This window comes from Zonotrichia leucophrys, chromosome 19 (assembly GCF_028769735.1).
Source record: "Zonotrichia leucophrys gambelii isolate GWCS_2022_RI chromosome 19, RI_Zleu_2.0, whole genome shotgun sequence".
Lineage (NCBI taxonomy): Eukaryota > Metazoa > Chordata > Aves > Passeriformes > Passerellidae > Zonotrichia > Zonotrichia leucophrys.
Genome location: NC_088188.1, coordinates 7,098,823 through 7,126,509, shown reverse-complemented (window position 1 = coordinate 7,126,509; position 27,687 = coordinate 7,098,823). Strand labels below are relative to the sequence as shown.

At 49.1% G+C, this 27,687-nt stretch overlaps 1 protein-coding gene across 3 annotated transcripts; it reads right to left on the bottom strand.

Annotated features, from left to right (window-relative positions):
* Window positions 1-343: 343 nt before the first annotated feature.
* SUPT6H (SPT6 homolog, histone chaperone and transcription elongation factor) lies at window positions 344-27,639 on the bottom strand. Of its 3 annotated transcripts, none has more exons than XM_064728968.1 (37): window positions 27,434-27,639; window positions 22,249-22,380; window positions 21,645-21,797; window positions 21,422-21,492; window positions 20,712-20,907; window positions 19,943-20,027; window positions 19,244-19,517; window positions 17,985-18,086; window positions 17,650-17,763; window positions 17,071-17,160; window positions 16,475-16,617; window positions 15,709-15,860; window positions 15,150-15,248; window positions 14,862-14,991; window positions 14,610-14,760; window positions 14,065-14,219; window positions 13,387-13,582; window positions 13,043-13,182; window positions 12,847-12,964; window positions 12,675-12,751; window positions 12,411-12,546; window positions 11,877-12,014; window positions 11,420-11,587; window positions 10,669-10,796; window positions 9,502-9,709; window positions 8,918-9,065; window positions 8,131-8,273; window positions 7,246-7,386; window positions 5,981-6,176; window positions 5,621-5,859; window positions 5,280-5,393; window positions 5,043-5,167; window positions 4,492-4,604; window positions 4,042-4,119; window positions 3,787-3,953; window positions 2,399-2,580; window positions 344-2,229 (listed from the first exon to the last, which is right to left on the bottom strand). In XM_064728968.1, exons 2-37 carry the CDS (start codon window positions 22,355-22,357, stop codon window positions 2,043-2,045), a joined length of 5,166 nt encoding a protein of 1,721 aa, XP_064585038.1. In that variant the 5' UTR covers window positions 22,358-22,380; window positions 27,434-27,639; the 3' UTR covers window positions 344-2,042. The 3 variants fall into 3 exon arrangements, with proteins under 3 accessions (XP_064585038.1, XP_064585041.1, XP_064585040.1); XM_064728971.1 differs by having other exon boundaries at window positions 27,587-27,607; XM_064728970.1 differs by lacking the exon at window positions 27,434-27,639 and adding an exon at window positions 26,186-26,418.
* Window positions 27,640-27,687: the final 48 nt, after the last annotated feature.

Below are 27,687 nucleotides of genomic sequence, written 5' to 3'. Positions count from 1 at the left end.
CTGTAGCCAGGAGCAGGGAACAGGGCACGGCCACCAACTCCTCCAAATGCTTCCAAGGGTGGAGCATGGCTCAGCCCAGTGCCCTGCTGAGGTGGTGGAAAGATTTTCCTGCACCAGCACCAAACACCAGCATTGGACAGAGCCGGAGCGCCAGAAGCCAAGCCAACAGCAAAGCCCACACTGAGGAGCGTGCAGTGCAATCCCAAATCCCTGAAATAAGCGGATCACACGAGGCCAGGGGGGAATTCCAAGGGTGGAGGAAGGCACTGCTTCCTCTGTGGCTGCAAAGCCCCTGTGGCAGCCACAGCATCCCGGCAGCAAGCACGGACAGGGGGCACGCGGAGCAGCTTCCCAAAAGTAGAACTTTTATTGACAGCAAGGGAAAACTAAAAACAAAGACAGCCAGAAAGGAGGCAACAACACACAACTAGCCTCCCCTCTTTCAGGTCCAACCAGTAAGGAGCTGCTCCCAGTCAAATTCCTATCGTACAGTCTCATGAAATAAGAAAATAGCGCCAGGTTCAGCCACCTGTGAGCTCGGAGCTGTGGGCCCCAGCCCACGGCTCTCCCCACTGGCCTGGGTGGCTTTGGGAGGAACAGGACCCTGTGAGCCCCTCAGCACTGCAGAGGGGATGCCATTGAAGCCAGGACCTGCATTTCTCTGTGCAAAGAGCTTTGCTTTGTCTCCCGGGTCGCTGCCATTCTTCAGGAGCATTTGCATGCAAAGAAGAGCTTTGTTTCCTAAGATCTGCTGTTCCTGCTCATTTCCTAGCAAAGGAGGCTGACCAGGAGCACTGGGAAGGAACAAAGACTCTGCTTCCATAGAAAATCCCTACTAACAAAGCAGGAGAGGGGAGAGTGTGTGCAGCAGGAACTTTCCCTCTCAGAAATGTCTCTCCCATGTAGGCAATCCCTACTTCTTTATCCACTTTATCCCTCTCCCAGTGTCTCTCCCTGTCCCACAGCCACAGGGAGGTGCCCCAAATGTCAGTGTGATGTCTCCATGTGGTGCATCCATAACAAAACCTTATTTGTTAACAACAGAAATCAGCTTCTCTGCGAAACTTGCAGCACACAGAGGGCAACACCAAGCAACAAAGGCAGGAGGAGCATCCACTTCCACCAAGCAACTATGCTCTGAGCAAATCCTAAGGGAAGGGCAGGGTGCAGGCAGAAAACCTCTGAGCTAGCATTCAGTAAAAACTCTATTTATTCACTCCTCTTGGTTACAGCTGGGCAGGGAAGGGGGTACAGAGGAGGAGGCCATGCACTCCGGGCTGCTCCGTGCTGCTTTATCCCACGTGTCTGTCTGGGGAAGCTGCCACAGGCTGGCGCTTTATTTTGCAGTCTGATTAAAAAAAAATAATCAAAACTAAATAAATATTGTTCCAAAAGAAGCCAGAGGAGAGAGCAAGCCTTTGGTACAACAGCTGCATCTCCAGCAAGACCCCAAGCTGCTGTGCTGGACCCCTCCAGACACAGCTGGGGTTGGCACAGGCTCTGCTGAGCCTGTCACGCATGAAAACATGGAGCAAACAACAACAGGAACTTTGTGAGAACTCTGGGTCGTTTGTCACAACCCCCACGACTCTGCTTTGTGGCCTCGGGACGAGGGGAGGTGACAGTCAGGGTTGGGAGGATCCAAAGGAAACAGGCTCACTCCAGGGCAATGCACTTCCAGCTCCATTTGCTTCCCAGTCTTTGGGGTGAAAGCAGAATGCTGTGCATGTACAAGGACACACTCCTTTGACCTCACCTTTGCTTTGCTAAGTTCCCAAAGGTGCCTCAAAACCGGAGCCTAGAACGCAGAGGCCGATGCAGTGTTCCTTTCTATGATATATTTTTCTTATATATAGTATATATTTTTAAACCAGCCCTGCCAAGTCTATTCTCTCGCTCAGGTGCACATCACCAAGAGTCATTTCCCACCATCCCACGGCGTATAAAACAGGAGTTATGTGTCTAAGGGAAGTCGCTTCCTATTGTTCCCTCTCCTTCCCCCGGCTGGGAGAGCAGGGAGCGGAGGTGTCGGGTGTCAGGTCCTATCGATCCATCTCATCCAGGAGAGGCGTGGCGTCCCCGGCGATGGACATGGGCGTGCTCTCGATCATGGGGCTGGGAGAAGGGCGAGGGGTCAACCTCTGCTTCTGTTTCCTCCGCTCAGCCTCCTTCTCCTGCAGCCACTGCTCGGCCATCTTGCCCCAGTCGATGGCAGCGTGGGTGTTGGTCCTGCAAGGACACGGGGACAACGTGAGATGTGACAAATAAACTTCCCTAAACTGCCATCCCTCCCTCTCCATGGGGGAAATAACCCCATCATGCTGCTACCAAAAAAAACCAAGGAAAGCAATGGAGAGAGGAATCCCATCCCTGGATGGGAGCACTCAGAGCTACTCACTTTGGCTGCTGCCTCTGCCTGGAGCTGGATGAGGGCTGCGACTGGGACTGCGTGGACTGGGGCGTGGTGTTGGCCTGCAGCTGGTACTGGGGCGTGGTGATGGGCTGGCTGGGAGTAGTGTAGGAGTAGCTGGGGGTCATCAGGGGGGTGGCCACTGGCTGCTGTGCTGGAGTTGTGAACACCTGTGGAGAGAGAGCAGAGGCTGTCAGGGGACAGAGGGTGCACCCTGCCAGGCTGGGGGGGTCCTGCACTGCCCTGCCCACCCAGGGGGGTGCCCAACCTCACTGTGCATGCCCCCAGCCCTGCTGAGCACAGCACATCTGCTCCCCTGAGAGCTGGGCCAGCACAGCCTGCCCTCCTTGCTCAGCCCAAGGGGAAATGCTGGAGCCAAGCAAAGGCAAGGGTCACCAGAGACACTTGGGGCAAGCCAGCAGCAATGACATCCTGCAGCAGGCAGGAAGAACAGATAAATTCTACCTCTGCAGGCTGCAGAGAACGTGCAGCAGCTCCCAGGATGGCTCCCTCCCACAAACCAAGCCAGCTGGCTTCTTGTCCCATGAAGAGCTTAGTGTCTTTGCCCCCCGGTGTTCACCTCCCTTTTTTTTTTCCCAGATGTTTTGATGATTAATACATCAGGTTATCCACAGTCCCTGCCTATCCCCAGCTCAGCATTTACTGTGCCAAATTTCCTGAAAGCCTCCCAAGGTGCTCCAAAGCAGGATCACTCCCCCCTGCAAGCCTTGTCTTGCAGCACCTCTTCTTTGGGTGCAGCAGCTGGGTGTGTTTTTTGCACCCTGGGTGTGTTTTTTGCACCCAGGCTCCTCAGTCCTCCTGCAGCTGGAATTTGCCTTGGTGCCAGCTGGGAGCTTGCAGAGTGGGCTGGGAGCAGGCACACATCAAGAAAGGTTTCACCATGAGCCAAAGCTGTCCAATTCCATCTTGCTCCCTGCAGAGCCCCTGGGTGTTGGGTCAGGCTGAGGTGTTCCCCTGGTGCAGCTCAGAGATTAGCACTGAGCTGAAAAGCCCTGCACACTCAGCGCATACCTCCCCAGCTAATCTCCTCCACTGGCAGCTCACGTTGCCAATCCAGGGGCACAATCAGAAGGCTGTGTGCCCTCACTGCTGGATCCCCCCTCTCCACCCTGCCACATTCCTTGGGGGCCAGAGCAGTTTGCTCCTTGCTCCAACTCCCCCCAGAGCAGGGCTGTGTTACGTGCCTCATTCCTCCAGTCACGGGAGGCAAAAGGAAACCTGGTTCAAGAATCCAGCCTGTGCAGCACCATGGGAACAAAACTGGGACTTGGGGACACCAGGCAGTGAGGGATTCCTTGGGCTCCCAGTGGTTTTAGCAGCAAGGAGAAGCCAGCAGAAATGGAAGTGACACCTACGTGGTACGCGCTGCTGCCGCCGCCGCTGCCCCCGTAGCCGTACTGGCTGGAGCCCCACTGTGCTGGGGTGGCATTTGGGTTCTGTCCCTGGCCTGTCACAGCAGCAATGGCACTGAACATCTGGGAGGTCATGTTCTGTGGCAGAGCATTCACTGCACGTGTCAGGTCTGCAAGGGAGACACGCTGCATTAGGAAAAGCGGAGCCTGGAGGAGAAGCTCAGGTCCCAGTCCCAGCTGGGAATGGCCTGCACTGACCTGCCAGGTTGATGTTAGCTGGAGTAGCATTAATGGAGGCTGGAGTCCTGGTCCGACTGCTGCTGCTGGGGGTGATACCTGTGTAAAACACCAAGAGGTTGATTAATTCTCCTGCAAGAGCAGCCACTGGTCTGAAACTCAGGATGTGAAGTTGTTCTGGCATGATGGTTTGCTACCAGAGAATGGTGTGTGCTGGACTGTATGGTGGGGGAGACAAAGGAGAGGAAAGGGACTGGTCCAGGCTTTGCTGCACGGCCCACTTGATGGAAGATGAACTCTCAGGAGAGCTCTCAGTGGGTTGGTGCATGGAGCCAAACATTTCAAGCATTGCTCAGAAACTTCCCACACACAGAAAAATCCTAGGGCACATTTTTGGGACAAGGGAGATGGAACTGTCCTTTAATAACTGTCCCTGCTACAGCTGAGGCACTGAAGTTTTAGGCTGCTCACCTGGAACAGGGTCCTGATAATGATCCTTAAACCATCGGAAAAGTCCATTCACAGTAGGGAAGACTTGGCCCCGGTAGCGGAATCCCTCTGGAGTCACTGTCACATACTCTATCCTGGGACAGCAGGGACAGCATGAGATATCACAGGCTGTGCCAGCCACCCACTGACAGGTCACACTCAGGACAGGCATGGACTACAACCACAGCCTGATAATGAACAGACAGATCCACCCAAGGCACTTCAAACAATTGCTTCAAACTACCCAGCCCTTCCATGAAAAATCTGCTTTTCCATGAAAAACCGATCCCTCCCTGCCTACACTCCCACAGCACAGGGCAGTGCTGCTCGTGGCAGCCAGATGGTTAAGAAACATGGGAGTCTCCTGGGTGAGATTTACTGCTAGAACTGGGTCCTCCACTGTCAGGAGGCCAAATGCTGGCAAAGAGGAGGCGTGATTTACAAGGATTTTGACAGAGCTGGAAGAAAAACTGGCAGCTGAGGTTTGGTACTGGGAGTACTCAGTGCAGAAGCTGGGCTTGCCTCTCACTTACCTTGGTTTGCCTCGAGGCTGATATCCCAAGAGGAATTTACCAGGTAGGTCTTTACAGGCACTAATAAAGTATGGAATAAATGTTGGCTTCTCTTTCTTGGTCTTTATCAGCAGCTCTTCCAGCTTCTAATTAGAGAGAAAAAGAAGATAAATGTTCCAGGGGAGCCCACATTTTCAGCAGCACACAGAGTCCATGGATATCCTCCTAAGAAGTTACCACATCCTAGGATTGTCTCACCTTCTTGTCTCCACCATTGCAGTCCTGATAGTATTTGTGGTTCAACAGGTCTCTGGCAAAAGAAGCCATTGGCTGGACATAACGAGCAACAATTTCATCCAGGTCTTCAAACTCCTTTGAACAAACACATTTAAAGAGGTATTTAGGGTGTATTTGGTCATACACTCTGCACAGCAAAGCTTGAGGAAAAAAACAAGAGACAAGTATTGTCTAAGGAACCACATAATGTATTGGAAGAGTGTGAAAAGAAAGAGTGTGAAAGCAGCTACAAGGACAGAAGGGCTGTGTCAGCCTGTAAAATAAATAATTCCCTTTCCCAGGCATGCTCTGCAGGGCTTTACCTCTGTGTTGATCCAGAGCATGGAGCCCAGGCTGAAGGCATTCTCCTTGCCCTCCTCCCGGACATCCACGTGCTGGTAGATGCCATCGTTGACCTTCCAGGTGACAGTCAGGTGGTTCTCCCCTTTGCTGCTGGGCCGGATGATCACATCCCCTTGGTCCATGGTCTCCATCATCTTCTCTGCTTGCTTGAAGCTGATGTTGTGGAATGATGGGTGAGCAATTACCCTCTTGATGTACGCTGGGGAACAAAGGGAACCTTCAGCCTTCCAAGAGGAACTGCTTTAATGCAACTGTACCTAATTATGCTGATTGTCCTGGAGGTTGGAATTACAAGGGAGAGAGAAGTGAAGAGAACTCACTTGTCCTCTGCTGCTTTCTTTTCATGTCTTCTTCTTGTTTGTGGTCTGCTGCCTCGGAGTCGAAGTCGTAGTAGGTGTCTTTGGGCAGTTTCCACTCATTGTTCTTGTCCATCAGGTCTGAGGTCCTGCAGGTCAGGTCTGCACTGAACTTCTCAATGTCAATCTTCATGATGCGGCAGTGGACGGTCATTCCCACCTGCAGAGGAGGTGCCAAGGTGAGCAGCAGGTTTGGCTGATACACCAGAATCCCTGTGCTACAGAACAACCCATGTGGGATCCTGCTGGCACTGAGGAGGTGCAACTCACCTCAGCCACTTCAGACTGATACAACCTTTAAAACTGATCTTTCTACACAAACTGGAAGTCAATTGATCCCAAAAATTACCAGAATCAAAGAGACTGAGAGAAAAATGGGCAGCTCTCCAGCACATCTGTTACCTATTACCCATCACATAAAAAACTGCGTGTCTGGAGGGTGAGGACAATCACCTTTTCAACTTCAAATGTCTTTCACAATGGGAGCAGCAAAACTGGACTTCAAGATGTGCAAGAAAGCAGTTATATGTATTCAGAAGCAGACACCCAAAGGACTGCTCTAATAAAATGTGAGGCAGAAAATCCCCCCCCAAAAACGGCAATGTCTTAGTTCAATTAACCATGATGAAGTTAATTAATAACTCTTGAAAGAAATGCTAAGACCTCTGAGCTTACAGGATTATCCATCACCTGCATGGCCTGCTGGGGACCCCAAAGGACAGCAAAGATGTTAAACCACTATTTTAATATGTGATAAAAAGGTGTTACTCCATTTCTTTAAGAACTCTGTCCTGAGCAGGACCAGTAACTCTGATGACCTCCACAAATTAATGGAGAGGGAAGAAAAAACTGTAAGAGGGAAAATGACCCTTGCCTGTCCAAAAGCAGTTCTGTGAACTCTTTAGAAAGCCAGAAACAAAGGGCAGCTCTGCATTAGAATGCCTTCTGGTCTCCTAAACCCAGACTCCAGCCAGACAACAATAAATCCTCCTGCAGCACAACGTGTTAACTGATTAACAGGGTCCCACCAGCTGCCAAGGGAGATTTGCACTGTGGCACAAGGACACTAACCAGAACCTGAACTTCCTGCTGATTTAAAGTCCTTACATGAAAATAAGGTCGGAAAAGTCATTTAAGAACAGTGTCATCAACCAAACTGTGAGTCTTTGGTATTGGCTCCAGGTTCTTCCAGCTCTCGCTGGGAGTGTGAAAATCCACTGCTTTCATACCTTCACCCTTTCTTCTGGCCTCTTGACCACCTTGTCACTAAGAAATTTTGTTGGGATGAAGCCAGCAACGCCATTATCCAGACGTGTCTTCACTCCAATGGCCTGACCTGGGCAGGAACCGCTGTCAAAATGGTTCCAAACCTTGAGCAAGGCAAAAGCAAATAAATCATTCAGCATGGAAACAAAATAGCCCCAGCAGTTCATACTCAAAACAAGTCCAAAAGCTGTGTCAGCAAAGTGGTGCAGCCAGCAGAGACTTGTGGAAGGGCAGGGGGCAGAAGACTTCAACAAATGCTACCCAGTAATGCAATCTTCCTCCTCCAGTTCTGCTCAGCTTATGGGACATTGCAACCAGGAAGGTCAGAACATTTTTAGACCCTGAACACCAGCCTGTAGCCAGGGCTGGTCTCTAATGAACACTATAGGGGTTTAAAGTCAGGGATTACCCAGGCTGGAATTCACAGTGTTTAGAAGGGACCTAAAGTACAGCTGCATTAAGCAGCAGGTGGTCCAGATAAGTTCTTAAAATTGAGAAGGTGGCAGAGCCTTCTGTTCTCAGTGTCACAGGCAATTTTTCTCTGCATAAAACACAATCCCAGACCACAAACAAGAATGCTTTATGTGTCTGTAAAGAACTGGTCAGCTTAGCCCCAGGTCCATTTCACTCTAAAAGCCATAATGCAGCCATAAAAGACCTGTCAAATCTATACTGAAGCAATTAGTCAGAAGTGCAGCAGATTTTATTTACAGCCAAAGGCCACATCAGGCTGGGATCCTGGGGCACTGCAGACACAATCTTGGCTTTGATTCCTTGCCTCCCAAAAACCCTACACAACACTCCTGGTGAGAGCAGCCCCCTGAGAAAGGCAGGAGAAGCAGCCCCACCTCACTGAGCTCTGGGAAGTTGTCCTGCTGGCAGAAGGGGCACTGCCAAAGGCCAGTTTCGTCATTCCGTATCGCCTGGTCGTAGCTCTCTCCCTGTGGGCGCCTGTGGGCAATCCCAGTCACATTGCAGATGATCATTTTACCTGTGGGGTGATGGGAGAGGGGAAGGAAAGAATGAGAATCTGCAGAGCTGGGCAGTTCCCTGCATCTAAGGTTGCTATTCATGCATGAAGGTGTTAGGAGGTCACACAAGTACTTGAAAAGCTGCTTCACACTCCACCACAGCACTGTCCCAGCATCACCCTTGTCACAGACATCTTTTATGAAAAATCCTTTCCTTAGGATTTTTTCTCCTGAGAAGCTGAAAGGCCTCAGGAACAAAAAAAAAAAAAAAAAAGATTATCTGCTGCTGTGGAATGTAACAGGTGCATCTGTGATTGGTCTCATGTGGTTGTTTCTAATTAATGGCCAATCACAGTCCAGTTGTCTGGACTATCTCAGTCAGTCACAAGCCTTTGTTATTCATTCTTTCCTTCTTTTTCTATTCTTAGCTAGCCTTCTGATGCAATCCTTTCTTCTATCCTTTTAGTATAGTTTTATTATAATATATATCGCGAAATAATAAATCAAGCCTTCTGAAACATGGAGTCAACATTCTCATCTCTTCCCTCATCCTCAGACCCCTGCGAACACATCACACACACTCACTAAGATCCCTTTGCCCCACCTTCACACATCCTGTGTCAACTCAGGAGGACAGAAAGCAGGGATGTGAACAGGGCTGTACCTATGTAAAATGTCTCTGGAGTTTCTTTGGTCAGCATATTGAAGACCTCCTCTGTGTTGGGAGAGCGGTACGGGGTTCTCAGGTCCTTGTATCTGCAGCTTAGCTCAGCTCGGATGTCATACAAAGTGATGTGCTTGTCACCATAGCCCTGTGGGGGATTCAGAGGTTATAAAGGCATGAGCAGCAGGAAGAAGGTCAGTAGGGAATCCAGTGTAAGCTTTGGAAGAACTCAAGCAACTTATGAAACAGCAAATTTAAAAAAGGAGAATGCAGCAGGTACCAACAAATGGTGAAACTCAGCCACAGGATGTTAAGGAGGTCAAAAGGACAAACACATTTAAGAAAAAATTCAGGGAGAAGAGCTTAAATGGTTAATTACTGTTCCCTGCCCCAAGTGTATTTTCTGCGAGCATTTACTGCATGCCATTGTCAGATTCTGACTGCTCATTGTGGCCATTTATACATTTTACAACAGCACAGCTAATGCCCAGCTCCCAAAAAGGATAAAGCTATAAAACATGAGAATCTCAGCTGGGCAGCAGAGCTCCCCCTCTGTCTCTCAGCACCAGGAACCCCCAGTGCACCTGTCTTTCCAGTTCTTCAGCAAAGGCATCGAGATCCAGGTCTTTCAGGCGCTCGGGGTTTTCCAGGATCTCCTCCAGAGCTCCTGCAGGATTTGCATCCTCAGCTGACTCATCGTATTCCAGGGCATCCACTGCCATCTTCCTGGCCCATTCATAGGTTTCAGGATGGACCCTAGAGCCATCTAAGACTTCAATGTAGGAATCAGTGCTGAAACAAAACCAACGTTCAGATGAGGGCTCTGAGCTGTTCCTGCAGCTCAGTGATCAAGCACATTGTTGAGCAGCACTGCTGCCCTCCATGGAACAAAGCACTCCAAAAAGGACACTGAATTATTCATTGCTAAACCAACAGGAGCCAAGGCAAGACCTGGCAAACTCCAGTCTGCAGCTCCAAAGACACAGCCAGGTATTTTGGATGCTGGGTGGATTTGATCCCTGCATACTACAGCTGCTCTATGAGCACACAGCTCTCTGAGTTCACAACAAATTCAGTGTTGCCAATGAGCTGTTTGGATGGGCTACACTTTGCCCTCAGCAGCTCTGGGATTTGTATCCTGCAAGAATCAAGGGATCTAGGAGTGTTGGATCACTCAGTGTAGGGATTCAGCCACGGGTTCTTTCTCACATTGCTTTTCAAAGGCAAAAAACCCTGGAGAAAGCATGTTTCTAGTCAGAAACAAGGTTACAGCTGTCCTCAAAACACCTCTTGTGCAGTTACAAGTAACTTAATGCTCTATAAACTTCCCAGTAATGCTATTGGTTTAAGAGGAAGCCAAATTGCTGAGTTATTTCTCAAGTTTGAAACTCCAGAAAAATAAAATACTGTTGGAAGGATCAGGCAGAAACTAAGCTGAAGTGCCCATGGGTTACTGATGACTCCATGACAACTATTTTAGGGAACAATTGGTTTCAGTTTAGTTCCTCTTGACCACAGAGAGTCCTTCACACCAGAACAAGCCATATAATTAATTTTCTGCAGTTCACACTGCTGCTGTGCAAGTTCAGCTGCCTGTAAGAATCAGATTAATAACCAGCAATACCCAAACTTGGCCTAAAGTCAGAGGGGCCACACAGAAACTCTGGGGAACAGGGACTCAGGGAAGGTCACTGTGTCACCCTGTCACTCACACTGACCCCACAGGACATCAAATACAACCCAATACCCACCTATCACCCAGTGATGCTGTGTCAATTTTGATGAAGCCAGCACAGTTGATAAACACTTTGGGTCCCATGTGACACATCGTAACCAGCTGGGTCCTGTTCTCCAGACGGGTGTTGTTTTGTTTTAAGATCTGCAGAGAGAGGCAAGAATGTAAACCTTGAGAGAGGCAAGAGTATAAATCCTGCTATTCAAACACAAGATTGCTCACAGAGGTTGTGGACTTCCTATCCCTGGAATTGTTCAAGGCCAGGCTGGATGGGGCTCTGAACAACCTGCTTTAGTGGAAGATGTCTGTGGCCATGGCCAGGGGTTGGAATTAGATGATCTTTAAGGTCCCTTCCAACCCAAATTGTTTTTGTCTGGGAAAAAAAGCAGAGGATTCACACTGCAGTGTTTAAAGCATCTGACACACGCTCATCACAGCTCTTAAGCTGTTGCTCCCTGCCAGTGTCTCAACATTGTGTGAGAGATGATGATTCCACATCATCACGGCTCCAACTCTCAGGAAAAGCTTTGGCTTCTTGCCTCGTGTTTTCTACACTGTGGAGGTGTCTTGACACTCTGACAGCACATCCATTCCTGTGGGTTTGGGAGCTGGCTGGGACTGATGGATCTGCTGAGCTGTTTGTGTTTCTCAAGGACACAAGTCCACGTGGTAGCTTCGGGGCAAGGCACAGCGAGGTAAAAACACATCAACAGAGCTGTCAGCTGGTGATGTGCTGCTTTTGCAGGCAGGCCCAGAAGCCTCCTTACCTTCAGCAGGTGAGTGCCCTTGCGTGGTCCCAGGCCACACACGTACTGCAGCAGAGCCTGGCTGTGGGGGTGAGCAATGGCCCTGTTCACATCCACCCCCACCTCGTTCACGCGGTTGATGAATTCGCAGTAGAGCGCGTTCAGCAGCTCCTCCTTCACCACGTGCTCCTGGCAGAGAGAAGAGGTGTTAGCCCTGCAAAAGATGGCTCTGTGCAGCCCTCTGCCACGAGCCAAACACAACACACTGCCACCCAGGAGCTGTGTTGCACCTCAGCTACCCCTGAGAACAGCCTAAAGAGGCAAAAAAAAAAAAAGGAAGGTGCTGTGTAGCCTGAATACAGCACAGAACAGGCAGAACTTGCACAAGTTTAACCTGGAAACCTTTTCTTTGAAAGCAAACCCTCACAGGCTGCTTTCTCTTGCAGAGAAGGATCTTTCTTGCCCAAGGAAAATTTACCTGCAGAGGGTGGAGTTTCAGGCAGAGAATATCCTCATCAGAGCTGCAGACCTGGGCAAACTCGATGAGGGGGTCCTGGATGCGGCGGGCGAGGGACACGGCCTGGCGCAGCAGAGGGGGGTAATCCCGGAATTCATTCTGCAACAGGACACAGAACCAGGGAAAACCCTCGTGGGGCTTCCACACTTTGCACCACAAGCAGCAAAGACACATCAGACAGGGACTGCAGCAGGGAAGCACATGGTGCTCACAGCAAAGAAAGCTGAGGTCAAAGGGTCCCAGGAGCTCTTAGGCAATTAGTAATGGAACAATCTCACTAATTTCCAACTACATCAATATCCACTTTGTGCATCTGCTGGTGCTGATCTCTTCGGGGAAGCCTAAGATGTTTTGCCTTGATACAAAGTACGTGACTGTCCAGATGGATCATATGAGACAGAGGATGATGCAAGGCCAGGACAACAAATGGAGGATGACACAGCACGAATGAGCAACAGACTAAGGGAGGGACTGAGGGAGTAGCAGAAGGTTCACCTCAGACTTCTTGCTGTTCATGTAGAGGATGGCCAGTTCATTGTCCACCAGCTCCACCCCGATTGAGGACAGCTGCTGCCCTTGGTCCAGCTCATGAACAATTCTCTTTACATCCTCCATCAGCATCTGAGCATCCCTAGGAAGACACAACCAAGGGGACTGAGGGGAGAGCACAGAGCTGGGTCCTGGAAGCAGTGAAATGTAGACAGGCACAAGGAAAGGACTGCAAGGAAACTGGCAAGTGGAAGCAGCACAAAGACTGACCTGTTCTCGCCTGCAATTGTCACCACGTGAGGCTTCTTGTTCAGGAGGAATTTTTTCAATGTTTCAATATCCTGAGCCTGGAAAGGAAAGTAGAAAATCAGAGTAGAAAGCTAGAGGGTTTCTGTTCTGAGCTACCTAGACTCCTCTCAGTGACAGCTGCACCAAGGCTCACCTTCTTTTCCCTCTCCTCCTCACGCCAGGCATTCCTTCTCTTTGTGAAATGTGGCAGTCGGAGGAAATCTGTCACCTCACCCTCTCCATTAACGAGGGCACAAAACACAGGGTGGTCCCTGTCAAACAGAGATCACTCAGACATGGAGGATTGCTAAAGCTGGACATGCATGCAGACAGCATTCCCTCCCTCCTACCTGGCTGATGAAAAGGCAATGCCCAGCACCCGGATCCCCTTCCCTTGGTTCTCATCCATGAAATCATCATCTTCCTCCACCTGCTGGTCTGGCCTGTATGCAGCAACCTTCAGCCAGTTGTACAGTTTGCGGCTGCAAGCCTGGGAGAGCAGAGAAAGGACAAAGAGGAGTGAGAAAATCCACTTCAGGGGCCTGGCATAACCCTCCTCTGGAAGGAAAGTTGAGCCAGACTCAATCCCTGCCTCCTCCTCCTCCCCAAGAACTTGGGTATGAGCTGTCAGCAGCCATCCCCAGAACACTGCAGGGCTGCCAGTGTCTGTAAGCCCAGCTCTGCCTTATCTCACCTTGAGGACATACTCCTTGGCCTCCACTAAGAGCTTGTTCTTTAATTCTTTGGCCATCTGCACGTAGAGGAACTGGTTGAGGGAGCGCTCGATGGCCATGGTGCGCTGCCGGTTCCACTCCTGCACCTGGTGACTGAACTCGTCCCGGTAATAGAACTGCTTGATTTCCTCAAAGTATGTCTGGTCACTGCCATAACTGCAGGAAAGGAGAAGAGGAGATACAGGAAGCCTCCAGACAACTGCATGGACTCATCACTGGCAGATTCCTGCACACCTCAGGTTCAGGTAGCTGCTTGGAAAAATCAGGGAAGAGCCAACCCTCCCATCCAACGCTGCTTTAACTGCTGAAGTGATGCTGTGGACAGATCATAGCCATACTACACAGTGGGGCCACTCAGATGAGCAGGGAAGGAACTAAATTGGCTGGGAAACAAGCATCATCTTCTGCAGAAATCCCAAGGTTTCAGAGTTTGCTTTCAAGTGAGTAAGACAGATGTCTGCTAAAGTTCTCAACAAGGTGACAAAAAAAGCAAGACCCTGAGAGGCTGCTTGACTTTGAGGTGCAGGAAACTACCAGGCCATGACTTTCAGAAGTAATTTGGGTTACAGAGGTGCTCAAAGAGCACTGCATGAATGAGCTCTGCCAAGTAAGAAATGGCAGAGCCAGTGGGAACTCACCCCTCCACTCCTTTCATGTCAATGCTGATATCTATGGTGAGCAGTGCCTCATCCTCTGCCAGGCTCATTTTCAGGAACTGGTCATCTCTCAGCTCCTTCACAGGCTTGTTCTTCATGTATTTAAAGGAATAGGCATAGTGGGCTTCATCAATATCCTGGGAAAGAGGAGAGACAGTCAACATGCACACAGGGCATTCATGAAGAAAGACCCTTCTGTCTATGTCACAGCAGATAATGGTTTTTATTCAATACCCCCTCAGCCCTATGCCTGCCAGTCTGCATTTCCTTCCCCTGCAGGACACAGTGGAATTGCTTCCCAGTCCCAGAGAAACAGAGACTATTTCAATAACTGAAGGCAATATCTCATCTGGTAAAATGCTGAGACTAAAAATGCAGCAAACTGCTGAGCTGGGCTCTGCAACAGCCCAGCTCAGTGTTGCTCTGAGATTTATTCAGAGTTGCCTCTGACATGGAAGAACAAGTATTTGTATGTTATTTAGATCTTTCCCTGAACTGACCCACAGAGTCAGAGCTCCCTTCCTTACCTTCTTCCCCTTTTTGGTTGGTGTAATGTTGATTTTAGCTCGTTCCTGGAAAGTTTGTCTCAGGACCTGTCTGACCAGGGGCTCCCTGGCGATCTGCAAAGCCACCATGTACCGAGCTCCTTCCAGCACTGCTTCTGGGCTTGGAAATTGACTGGAGGCAAAAAGGCAACATGAAGCCTTAGAAGAATGTCCCCAGATCTTCTCACTTGTGTTACACCCACAGTAACCCCACAGAGACCCCCCCACACTGACCTACACACATAATCCTTGGCCAGCTCCAGGGGCTCTGCAGGGAACTGCTCAGTCTCGTGACGCTGGTAACTGTCTCGGAGATTCTCTCCAAACTGCTCAGGTGTCAGACCAAATTTCTTAGCCAAGCCATCTGGTAAAAGAAAAAAAACAAAACACCAATGAGGACACGGGTATTGTGGCTAATAGTGAGCAAAACCACCAGTCTTCCTTCCACAGGTGAGTCACAACACCCTGCAGAGCAGGTGGGCCAGGCCACTGCACACTCAGCAGGACAGAGCAGAGCCTTACCCAGCCCAGCTGCCTGGCAGATGGTGTACATATCCCTTCGGGAAGCCTGCTTCAGCTCAGGCCCCTTCTGCTCATCATCCTCTGCATCCTCCCCTTCACCTGCAGGAAGGACACATTAGAGAGGCATCCAGACAGCTGGAGTGTGTCAGAAGCACAGTAAAGAGATTAAACACAACCTACACTGTGCAACAGAGCCCCTAAATCCCACAAAGGCATCTCAAAGGTAACAGTGGCCTTAAAATTATTCAGGGTTGGAAAAACACTATCTTCAGTGTCACTCCTGCAGTTTTAATAGGAGTATCTCTGGGTTGCACATTAGAACATGCATCAAGTTTGCTGATGCCACCCCTGCCACAAGGGGTGGCATTCATATTCCACTGGAAAGCACCTTGTGTGGTAAACCTTAAACATTTTCAAAGGTGCCTGAAAGACCTGGAACTAACTTGAGACAGAATGACCAACAGAGATGCGTTGTGCATTTCACTTTCTTCCTATTCTTTCAAACCAGGATTTTCAAACAGCCCACAAGGAGAAAGCTATCAAATGTGGGGAGACAAACCTTCCTCTTCTTCACCATCCTCCCGGATCCGCTTTTGCTTTTTGCGAGCGGCCTTGGCAGCATTCTGCATCTTGGGGATGTCTCTGCCATAGTACAGCAGGAAGTGATTGTACACGTCCTTCAGCTCGTCCATGGACTGCACGTCCTTCAGCCTACAGAAAGCCAGCATGTTACACCCTGCCTGCACTCAGAACACTCAAGGAACCTGCTCTGACTCAGGTCAGGCAGAAGAAGAGCCCTTGGATTCATCTCCCAAAAGAATTTTAAGTATTTCTCATTATTGGCTTTGTGGGTGCTCTGCAGTAAGCTGTTATTGTCATATTTGCTGAAAAATTTCTTGGCCAGGATTTCTTCTTCTGGAAAGCTAGGAAGTTTCAGCTTCTCTGTGTTTTAGTCTTCTGGAATGTGATTTGGAGAATTATTTACTCAACATGTGAATTGTTTTTAATTAATGACTAATCACAGCCAGCTGTGTCAGACTCTCTGAGTCTGTCACAAGATTTTATTATTCTTTCTTGTCTAGCCTCCTGATGTCTGCTCTCTCTTTCTTTAGTATCATTTTAATACATAATTTTCTTTTAATATAATATATATCATAAAATAATAAATCAACCTTGTAAGAACTTGAAGTCAATTCTCATCTCTCACCTCGTCCTAAGACCCACAACACTGCAACAATGAATAACCACAGTGGCCAGAGTGTTTGGGTAAGTCAATGGACATTTTAAGGAATTTTGGAATGAATATACAAGTCCTGGCACCCTACCTCTCCATGTCAGTAGTATCCAGGGCCCTTATTCCATCAGCCAAGGGCTTGTCTGGGTCAGCAGAGATCTGCTCATACTGGTAGGCCTGCATCTTCTCAAACAGTCGAGTCAGGTTCTGCTTGCGGATCTTCAGCTGGGTCCACTGACACGGGAGCAAAAGAATTCCAGTGAAACAACCCATTGCAGTGTGTTACCTCTCTCCTCCCTTCCCAAACAGGGATATTTGGGATATTTGTCATCTCAAAATGATCATTAAAATCTTCAGCCACAGCCAAAGCCAAATGTGACATGTGGCAGCCTCATCTCAGAGATGTATACTAATAGAAAAAAACAAAATTCAGGTTTGGATCTGATAGCAGAGATGCAACCTGCACTGCTGGCAGGAAATGTCACTACACAACAGGAACTCTGTGAAGGAGGAGGATTTTTTGGAATCCTATTTTGTCAGATATCCTTTTACCACCATACAACAGCAAAAATGCAAAAAAAAACCCAGGTAAAAACCCCAAACATGGCCAAAACAAACTGCTGAAAGTATCAGCTAAGTAGGAGGACAAACGTTGATGGGAGGACCAGAAATGAAAATATTTCTCACCTTCTCATCCCACTGCCAGACCCTCCACAGGTCGTTGATGTGCAGCTCTGGCTCCACATACTCCTTTCTGTAGAAGGCAATGAACGGGACCTGGGGCAGAAATGAGACTCATCAGCCCTGAGCAGGAGCAGGGGACTGGGCTGTTCCTGGCAGCCAGGAGCCCAGACAGAGCTCCTGCTCCATGTGGGACCACAAACTAATTAGGCAGCTCTTACTCCACCAAAGAATACATCACATAGGCCAAAAAACTTCTGCAACATCAGGGGACACCTCAGAGAACAGATTGGATGGACCAAGCAAGGCTCAAGAGAAATTCCCCTACCTCATTCAGCCTCAAATTTTCCACAGTCAGGGAAAGATAATGACAGCAGCTCTGTCAAACAGGCCTTAAAAACCTGCATTGTCACAGCTCACATAAAATGAGTTGCAGTTCCCAATGGAGCATCATTTCATCACAGGAGAGACAACCAGGGATGGTATCTCAGCCCCTTCTGTGTGCCCTAAATGTTTAAAGCAGCCCTGCTAATCCTGTCAGGAAAAGGAGACAGACCTTGGTAATGATGAAAAGTTGCAAATTACCTCAAAATGCTGATTTCTCATGAAATTCAGGGCTTCTTTAATCTTCTGGATGGTGCTGGGGCCCTTGCGGCCGAAGCTGCTGGCTTGTCCACGGTCAAGGTAGTCAGAAGTTTCCTGGAAAGGAAACACATTGTGTTCACTCTGCTCCTGAGCTGAACCCCTAAAAGAGCAGCCACGGGTTAAGGCTGAGAAATTGTGGTTCTTTCAAGTTCTTTGAGCTCCTTTTTGCTCTGTTTCATGGATGCAAAAATGAAGACACACACGTCAAATGACCTGCTCAAAACCAGAAATGAAGGTGGGACTGGGCATCACAAGTCCCAGGCACAGTCCTTTACCTGCAAGGAGATGGTGGGAGTTGCAAAGGCATTCCTGTAAATCCAGTCAGCTTCTTCCTCCAGCTCATCATCTTCAGCACTCTTCACTGGGATGGATCTCAGCTGGGAAGAGACAACACCATGAGCACAGGCACGTGCAACACCAGGGCTTGCACTGCCATGTTTCCAAAAAGCCTGGAAATTATTGTTTTGAGTTACAGGTTACCTCTGGGGACCCCCACCTACGGGGTGCCAAGGATATCACTTCAATGTCTGCACCTTCTGAGCACACAGGAAACTGCATCAGCTTTACACTAGATAAAGGCAGCTACAATCCTGTCAAAGGCTTGTGGAAAGGCCTGCAATGGTGCAAAGTCTGCTGTGAAAATCAAGTGAGGATATCTCCACTTCCCACCAGACACCCAAATTTTCTGCAGTTACATCCTCTGCTCCAATCTATCTGTACTTTGCTACCACTTTTGTTGCTGCAGCCACAGAGTAACAAAAGATAAAGCAGCTCCAAAGCCTCTCTGGACACTCAGTCTCAGCCACTTCTCTTTCAGAGGTGCTGCTCTAATCACCACTGACATCCATGAGGATGACAATATGTGTGAACAGGTCACCTACAGCCACCATCACAAACAACATTTCCTTCTGTGCCACAGACTGGCATGGGGAAAAAGTTCCTTTGGAAAACTGGCAGCTTCACACATCCCATTTCAGAGAAGGGTAATAAACTTCTGCACAGAATTACATTAATATACACTAAAGGGAGATAGATTTTTCAGTGAAATCTGAATATAGTGTAAAATTAAGACAAAAATATGAGACACCAGAAGGATTCCTCACAGCACAAACAGTACCTTGTACTGAGAGCAGTGTAAGTCTCATCACCTTGAGTAAAGTTGTTGGCTGGCATACAGGTAAGCTAGAAACCTTCCCATGTCTCCTCTGGCACTGCATCTTGCTCTACATATTTCCAGCTCAAGGGAATTACTAACATCACTCAGCACAAAGCCATCTCAGCAGAGCCCAAGCCCTGCACTTCAGCAGTGCAACACTGGCACCCAGTGGCCACAGGGAAGCTGTGACTGGAGCTAAACCCAGATTCACACAGGTACAACAGCTCCCATGCCACTGATACTTCTGAATGCAGTTTTAACCTGTACATTTGACAGGTAAGGTCACCCAAGTGGGGAAAAAGATATTCCAAAATCCATCCAGCAGCTTGTCTGCCTGCAGGTCTCAAGCCTGGGAGCCAAAACGCTTTTCTGCCTCACCTGGAACCTCTCAGGCATGTCTGTCATGCGGATCTCGTTGTCCTGGTCCGTGAGGTGGCTGCTCTCCAGCTCACTGGGCTCGTACATCTCGAAGATGCTGCGGCGGCTGACGCGTTTCTTGGCCGCCTTCTTGGGCCGCACGCGCGTCTCCCCTTCCGCCTCCTCATCCTCGTACTCGTACTCCTCCTCCATCTCCTCATCGTACTCGTTGTACTTCTCAAACTCATCATAGTCAAAGTCTACACCAAAGATTTCCTGGGCTTCTTGCAAAGCACTGGAAAACAAAAAAAAAAAACCCAAAAAACACCCCTGTTGTTCAGCCCCACAGTGCACAGAAGAGTTCACAGAATATCTTGACAGCCACACAAAGCCTAAGCTTTAGTTTTCCACCCAGGCTAAAAAATCTGGACAAGTACTCCATGATTGGAGTTTTAACTCTGAGCTTTACTGTAAATATGTCTCTTAAGGGCCTGGTTTTGGTATCCCTTTAAAAAAATCCAGGAGAAAAAGGTAAAAAAGGAAGGAGCCACACATTTCAGAAATCACACACTAAAAGCTCTGTGTCTAAATTTACCAGGTTTCTTCTGGGAAAAGGACCAGCAGTACCCAACCACAAGCTGAATCACTCTGCAGTTGCAAGATCCAAATAAGTTGAGCACTATTTTCAAGGCTCCAGGCCAACTTCCAATCAATACTTACGCATCTGTGTATCCTGGAAGCTTCTTTCTCCATTTTGGCTTCTTCAGAGGTTGTCCATCATCATCCACAATGAAGTCATCAATGTCTGGACATTGACAAATAATTCAGTGGTCAGGGAACTCAGATACAGAACTGGTAGCTCTGACAAAGCTCAGCCAGTGCAACTATGAGCCTCCACCACAGCCTTAGGCTGCTGCTGCCTGTCAGACTGCCCAGCTCCCCACAGCATCTCCTACACCAACCTCACACAGTCCAGGAGCCTGAACCACAGTAACAAGCTGGAACAAACTTCCAGACAAACTTCCAGGCTAAGCCATCCGAGTTGCAGCTCAGTGCACTGAAAATGCAGTCAGGAAAGGCCTGGCTACTTTGGGCAGTAAAAAGAATTCTTGAAACTTTTTTGGTAAATTAGCAGCAGTGAGAGGCTGATGCTGAAGAGAGGCAGGGCAGGCATGCACTGTGCTATGAGGTACTAAACAGTGCCTTGAGTGCCTTCCTCTGAAGCATTTTCATTTTAGAGGCAGCTTAGGGGAGGTGTTTGAGACCTCAGCACATATAATGTGCTCCTGCACAAAGTGGTTCAGACAGACAAACCAAACCTGTCACCCAGAAATGTTTAATTCTAAGGACTGCACTAATCAGAACAGTAAGAGCTTCACCATGACAGGGTCACAGCCTTTTGGATACTTCTAGTTCAGAGAAACTGAATTTTGTTCCTGTGCTTTAATCCTAGGACAAACACTGGATATAGCTGACCATCCACACTCACCAGATTCATCTTCCTCCTCCTCCTCTTCCTCCTCCTGTGGAGCAACAGGAGCTTCCACAGCTTCCCCTCCTTCCTCGCCTTCACCATCCTGAAAGATTTCTTCAGCAATGGCTTCCTTCTCGTGTTCTTCCTTTCCATAATCTTCTGCCTCATCATCCTCATCATCAGACATTTTTCGCACTCGCCTGAATTTTTGCTGCAAGGACAATTCCTTGTTAGTGCTCACAGCCCCTGGCTCAACACTGCACTTCCTCTGCAGGCACCTGGGAGGGAGCAGGAGGGAGCCCAGGCACACAGGGGAGAGGAGCCACCCCCTTGGGAACTGTGTCACTTGCATGCTGTCACCACCAGTGCTGGCCTGGTTGATGTGACTCTAATGTTTCAGAAAGAGCTTTAGAGCCCATAACAGCCTGTGCTGACCTTGAGGTTAGCACCACACAGGGATGGAAGATGAGACTGTCCTGAAGAGGTGGAAAGGGAGGAGCAGAGCAGACGTTAGGCATCAGAAAAAAGTGTTTTGTAAACTCTGGGAAGTCAGGTCCCAGTCACTTGGGCAGGGATAGATCCTGCTTCCTTCAAGCACTCAGCTCTCCCTTTCCAAGAGGAAAGGAGCTGATGTGAGGCACTGTCTGCTCATGCCAGGCTGGAGCCCACCCTCCCCTGTGCTAAACACCCCACACCATTAACAGCAGTATGGGAACACAACTCACTCTTTTGACTTTAACTCCCAAGTTTTCTTCAATGAGGTCAAAGTCATCATCCTCCAGGCGGTCATCAAAAGCTGGACAAGAAGCAGAGCCAAGTTACACTCTCCCTTTGCTAATCTGGGAATGCACTCACCCAAAAGGGTACAGCTCACACAGACCAGGGCAGAGGGTGCTCTCTGCCAGCATTACCCCATGCCCTGCCAGTAACAACCATCACAAAACTCACTGCGCTTTCTCTTTTTGTGGCCAACGTCATCCTCGGAGTCTCCAGAGTCACTGGCTTCCTCCTCCTCTTCCTCATCGTCATCATCGTTAATGAATCCCTTCAGGTTCCCCTGCTCATCCTGATCATCGAGGTTCAGCTCCTCCTCTTCCTCATCTGGGATGAAGAGCAGCATGTGTTAGACATTTACTGGTTATCCACTGGGACCTGTGCAAGCAGCATCTTCCTCCACACCATCCACACAGAGTTTGAACTCAACACTTTTGCTGACACAGAACCCAGCCAGCTGCTCCTGCCAGATCCCCACTTCTTGTCTTGTGCTCTCTAAGCAGAGGGAACAGGTGGAGTGGTCACACTGGGAGAATTCCTCTGCTTTTACCATTTACTATCAAACTGTGCGACTGCAAGTCCCATGAGGGTGAAGCTGTGTATTTTTATTGCCAATTATAAATACCACTTGGAGCACTTGGAGGAGGGGAAGCACTCAAACAGCTGAGATTATTGACTACAGATGGCCCTGCTGTTATAGCACAGTTATTGCTCCATCTGCAGAGCCACAGAATGCAGAACAGGACAGCAATGAACACCAACAGTTCAGCAAACTCACCATCCTCATCTTCCTCCACAAACTTCTTGGTTACTCTGGGTACAACCTCCCCATCCTGGTTGTACTCCTCCTCTGACTCCTCTGCTTCGCTCTCCACAAAGTCAGACATGGCTGCAACCTCTCACACAGCAGCTGGGGAAAGAGGAAACATTCCTGGCATCAGCTGAGCAAGCAGAACACAAGCACTTCCCCCTTCAGGTTTTGGAGAGAAGGCAGCTAAAGCAAGAAGGGTTTCAAATTATCTACAGAGGCCCTGAATTACCCAGTGTCCACCTTGCCTGGACATCCCTGTCACCAGAGATTAGGCAGCAGCCAGGAGCCCCTGCCAGCCTGTGTCTGGGCGAGGAGGGCAGAGCTGGCACAGCAGCACTCGTGGCTCCTGTGGCTGAACGTGCTCACAGCCAGAGCCTCCAGCCCATCCACGCCCTGCCGCTGATGCTGCACAGCGCCAGGCACACAGCCCAGCTAATTAGGATCTTAATATGATTAATCCTCACTCAGTTAATGAAGCCAGGGTGACCCTGGAAAGGGCCTCGACTGAGCCACAATCGTTGTCTGTGACTCTGCAGAGCCCCCAGAGCAAACTGGGGAGGGGTCTGGGGGTCCTGGGCTGGGGCAGGGGGTTTGTGGCTGCCCACAAGCCAGACCACAGCCAGGATGTTCCATGCCAGAAGCCTCCATCCAGAGCTGAGGAAGCAACAAGAAAACTACAAAACAAGAGTGTTTTTTTATATCCAGAACCTTTTGTTTGATGCTTTTCCCAACTGGGGTTCCTGGACACAACATAAATCAAGCTTGGCACAAAGGAAAGTGTTTGCCAAGTTCTGTTTCTTTGAGCCTTCCACTTCTGGTGGTTACAAACTCATTGATATTTTTGAAATTTTCAAAGGAAGTTTTCTTAATCTCCTTTTTACATACATCAAAACAACTGAGCCTTACAAGAGTCAGCTATGAGGAAAACCAAATGAACTCCTCAAATGGCTGAGAGGATGAAAATGCCAGCCCAGGAAGAAGTACAGGCCTTTGGGAAGGAGCAGTACAAAAAGCAGTTCAGAGGTGTCAGATCTGAAGCCAAAACCTCCATGTTAAATTACATCTGATGTAATTCAACACACAAACACGCAAAAACAACAGAGGAAAAAAAGATGAGAAAAAAAAATCCATATGGCAGGGAATGATACCTAAACAAACATGCTTTAAAACATTCCCATAATAATTTCCCCACTGAAGGAAATCAGTCCCATTCAGAACAACCTGATCAAGGCTTTGCCATGACACTTCTTGTGTGCAGATTTCTTGTTCTGCCCCAAGATCCACACATCTGCTGCACAAACACAACAACTTGGAGAAAAACAGGCACTAAGTGCTCAGTTAGAGTTAAAAGGCCCAAGGCTGATCTTGGATGATCTTTTAAGTCTTAAAATACTAGCAGCTCCGAAGGAACGTGTCATGCATATCTCATTAAAGGAAACCCACAACAAAGATGAGGGGAAGACCTCTGCCAGATCTCAGACACGAGTGGAGAGAGCAGCTCATACTCCCTGGCTGCAGAATATGTGGCTGTGGCCAACTCCTGTGCAGGATGCTCCAGACAAGCAGAAATCACAGCAGGCCAAGGCTACTGCTCTGCACCCAGCCAGGACGTGGCTGCTCTGGCTCAGTGTGGGATCCCCATCCTCAAGAGGACACTTCAGAAGTTAAACACTTATATTTATTTAAGCATCCCTCTCAGAAATAGCACCTCAGAGGGCAGCACTAATGCCAGTTAAATGTGTGTTCCTGATGCAAATGGCACTGATGAATCATGTGAGTACACATAATTCATAATACAGAAACAGGGATTATGTTTACCTGCCTGTGTATGAATATTCTGCCAACTTCACACTTTCTCACCAATCCTCCTGCTCCAGGTATTCACCAGGGTGTATTAACATACACAAACCTGCAGGCTGAGTGGCTTTTCCTAGAGCATTTCCAAGTCTAATAACCTCGTTTATCTCCTGCCCATGATCAATACACAAACCCACCTTGTCAAAGCACCACATCCAATTTCACCATTCTCTGCCAGTGAAGTATTTAACTCATGATTCCAACTTTCCTCCTCATCACTTGCTCTAAAATTTCCTGGCAATTTTACTCCATGTCAATTCAAATTTGTCTGGACATGGGGAACAAATAGAACTTGAGAAAACCATCTTATTTAATGATCCAGCCAAGCAGGTTCCACATGAGCCAACCACCCACAAACCCAGGTGCTTTCAGCTCCAGCAAAATTCACCTCAGGACAGCAGGGATGTCACTTAGCATGGAAAAGAGATGCAATATATTAAATCAGATATTGATTAAAGGTGCCTTTCCCACCCACTGTGCCAGGAGGACTTAATTTGAGACAACACAAGCCAGGGAAGTGGGCAGAGGTGGAATTTGGTGTGGTCACACGGGGAGAGACCTGAGGAGGGTTTAAAAACTCTGGACCAAGGAGTGCTGGGCCAGCCCAGCTGTTCTGATCAGGAGTGTCTGCACTTTGCTCAGCTCAAGGGCACAGTGGCACTGATCCAGAGTCCACAAGCACCTTTTCACCGGGACCATTGAGTTCTGATCAGGGCAGGACCAAGATGGACATTGGTTGCAGACTCTGTGAGGTGAGGCAGGGCCTGTACAACAAATGCTGCTTTGTGAGAGCCTGAGGATTTCAGAAATCATTCACACATCCAGTGTGAATAGAAAACATGGACTTTGGGAATAGAAATGTCCCTCAAGAGCTTCACCTGAGCAGGTGTGGGGTGACAGAAAGCAGAAACATCTGACACTGTCCCAACTACAGATATGCCACCTAAGGCAGGAAACCTCAGCGGTGTCCAGAGAATAACCAAGCAGTGCCTTCAGAGCAAGATATATTTATTATTCTGCAATCAACCTCAGGATTGCAGTGTGAATACACAAACCAACAAAGCCAGGTGCACACCTTGGCTTTAGGACAGCATGGGTGCAGCAATGACAGCCCGTGACTTCTCCTCATCCTTTATGGAAGAAACTACATCAATCCCACATTAACACTTGTTTTGTGGGGTTTCTTTTGGAGGGGAGAGTGCTTGGGTAGGGATGGCTCTAACCTCTGCCACTTCATGATTCGACTCACAGTCTACTTAGGATCACACAGATCCAGGGAACCACACAGCCAAAGCCACCACTCTCACAGCCACATTTCAAAGGGTCAAACCAGAGGATTCAGAAAGCTCAGTGAGAATAAGAGAGCTGGGGAGCTCGACTCAAAATGCAGAGCCTAAGGAAGCCAAATCTATTAATTTTGTGATTAAATGCTCATAAAATTAATTTCAGCACAGCCCAAGTACATCCACAGGAGTCCAAGACTAGCAACAAATATCTGACTGGGAAAAACCCAAATGAACTGCAGAGATACCCCCTGAAGCTCTCAGGGAATTTCTCAGTTAAATCATTATCAGTATTCTTAAATTTAAAAAACCCCCAGCCACGGTTGATCTGGAATGTGTGGATTTAACACCAATAACTAAGCAATGATCTTCAGGTCATGTTCCACCAGAGAACTCAGACAAAATAATTGTGGCATATTTTAATTTGAAGCTTATAAATCTAACAGAAACGTCTCTGTGAAGCACTGCAAGGCACTCCCACCATGAGAAACTACCCTTAATGCTGAACTCTTCCCCAGCATTGGTATCCACATTTCTTGGTACCCACATGGACTTCTGATGGCCATTGGGGCCTGCCAGCCCTGACATCAGCAATACATCACTTTATATTTAGCTTTTACAGCTGTTTTGCAGATTTCTGAAGCCTGCATCTGAACCTGACACTCCCACCCTGCTCAGTGGGAGGAACACAGGGGGAAGTGATGACTGGGGACCAATGATGGGGAAAGTCCAGGCAGCCACCACAGCTCAGGAACTTCCCATACCTGCTGTGTTGGTTGTGATGCTGCTGCAGGTCCCACCGCCCCCGATGCTATCAGGTGGCAGCACGTCCTGTGGCAGGGTGACACATTTAATAGCACGTTGTGTGAAAGAACACTTCCGCCTGTTTATTTTAGCCCTGCTGCATCATAATTTCCGGCCAGAAACAGAAAACTGATGCTCCGTCCTCGCTTTCTCTGACCTGCCCATGACTTCATGTACCTGGATCAGATCTCCTGCCAGCAAGCTTCTCCCCTAAGGTGAGGACACAAAGGCATTGCTTACCCAAAAACCTGCTCTGCTCCTGCCCCTGCATTTTGCAGTGCTATATTTTTGGGACAGTCTAACCAGAATTGCCAGGACACAAACTGCCAACCATTTACTCAGCAGCATAACAATGTTTTCTATTACATTCTCTCCTCCTTTAAAGTAATTTCAAAATATCCCTCTTAGGTTACAATGGGGTGTTGAAGCTGTTTTAAAAGAAACAATTGTTGAGACACCTACTGCTCGTCCCTGAATAAGAGGAGCTGATGTAGAGCCAATTTTGTGATGTTTGTTACCTTCCTTACACCTTCTGCCATATCTCATTTACCACACTAGCACTCCCACCCGGTGTTATCTGGCCTCTGCAACTCCTCACAATTTAGTTATCCTGAATAATTTAGGAGTAACCTTCCTTCTCCACATCATTGTATTCAGGGAAAAAAATAAAAGAGCAGCAGAGATGACTATGAAACTCCACAATAACCTCACTCCACTATGAGTGCCAATCAAAGGTTTGACACCTTTCAGTCATCTATTAAACCCAAAAGGGCTTTCCCAGGCCCTTGGCTTTTCAGGGAGCACCTCGACAGAAGTTTGGAAAGGCTAATGCGGAGGTCTGGCAATCACATCAGCAGAGCAGCGATGCGGGAATCACACCCACAGCGCAGGGAGATCCAGGACCACCAGTGCGGTGAGAAACGAAGGTCAGGCCCTTTTCCCCGCTCCAAGAAAAGCCTCCCGATGCTCCCCCCGCCATCGCCTCACACCCTCGGCTCTCCCCACCCTCCGCACCAGCGCTACCCCGCTGCAGCAGGGGCGGCGGCTGCGGCACCTCCCGGCCCCGGGGGAGCCTCCCCCGGCCCCGGCCTCCCCCGGGCCCTGCCCGCCGCCGCCCCGGGAGGCTCCAGCCCCACCCACAGGGCCGCACCGGGCCCGCCGCCGCCGCTTCACCCCGCACCGGGCCCGCGGCGCAGCCCGACACCAACCTCGGGCACGTCCCTGCCGCCTCCACCGGGGCTCCGAGCCGCCGCGGCGCCGGCTCGGGCGTGACACCCGGGCCGGGACAAACGCGGGTTCGCCCTTCCCCCGGTAAGGGACCACCGCTGACCGCCGCCTCACCGGACCCGGCGCGGCCTTACCCGAGGGGCCGAGGGAAAATGGAGGCGGTGGCGGCGGCGGCGAGCGCGGGGGGCGGAGCGGGCGAGCCGCGACCTCCCGGCGGGCGGAGCGGCCGCGCTTC

What these genes read in the sequence shown, in the direction of transcription:
- SUPT6H (XM_064728968.1), bottom strand. Translation starts at nt 22,357, where the DNA reads ATGTCTGACTTTGTGGAGAGCGAAGCAGAGGAGTCAGAGGAGGAGTAC. An exon ending in ACAATTGCAGGCGAGAACAG is followed by an intron (nt 12,547 to 12,674) that starts GTCAGTCTTTGT and finishes GTGTCTTCCTAG; the next exon opens with GGATGCTCAGATGCTGATGG. An exon ending in ACTTCCCAGAGCTCAGTGAG is followed by an intron (nt 7,387 to 8,130) that starts GTGGGGCTGCTT and finishes GCCTTGCTCAAG; the next exon opens with GTTTGGAACCATTTTGACAG.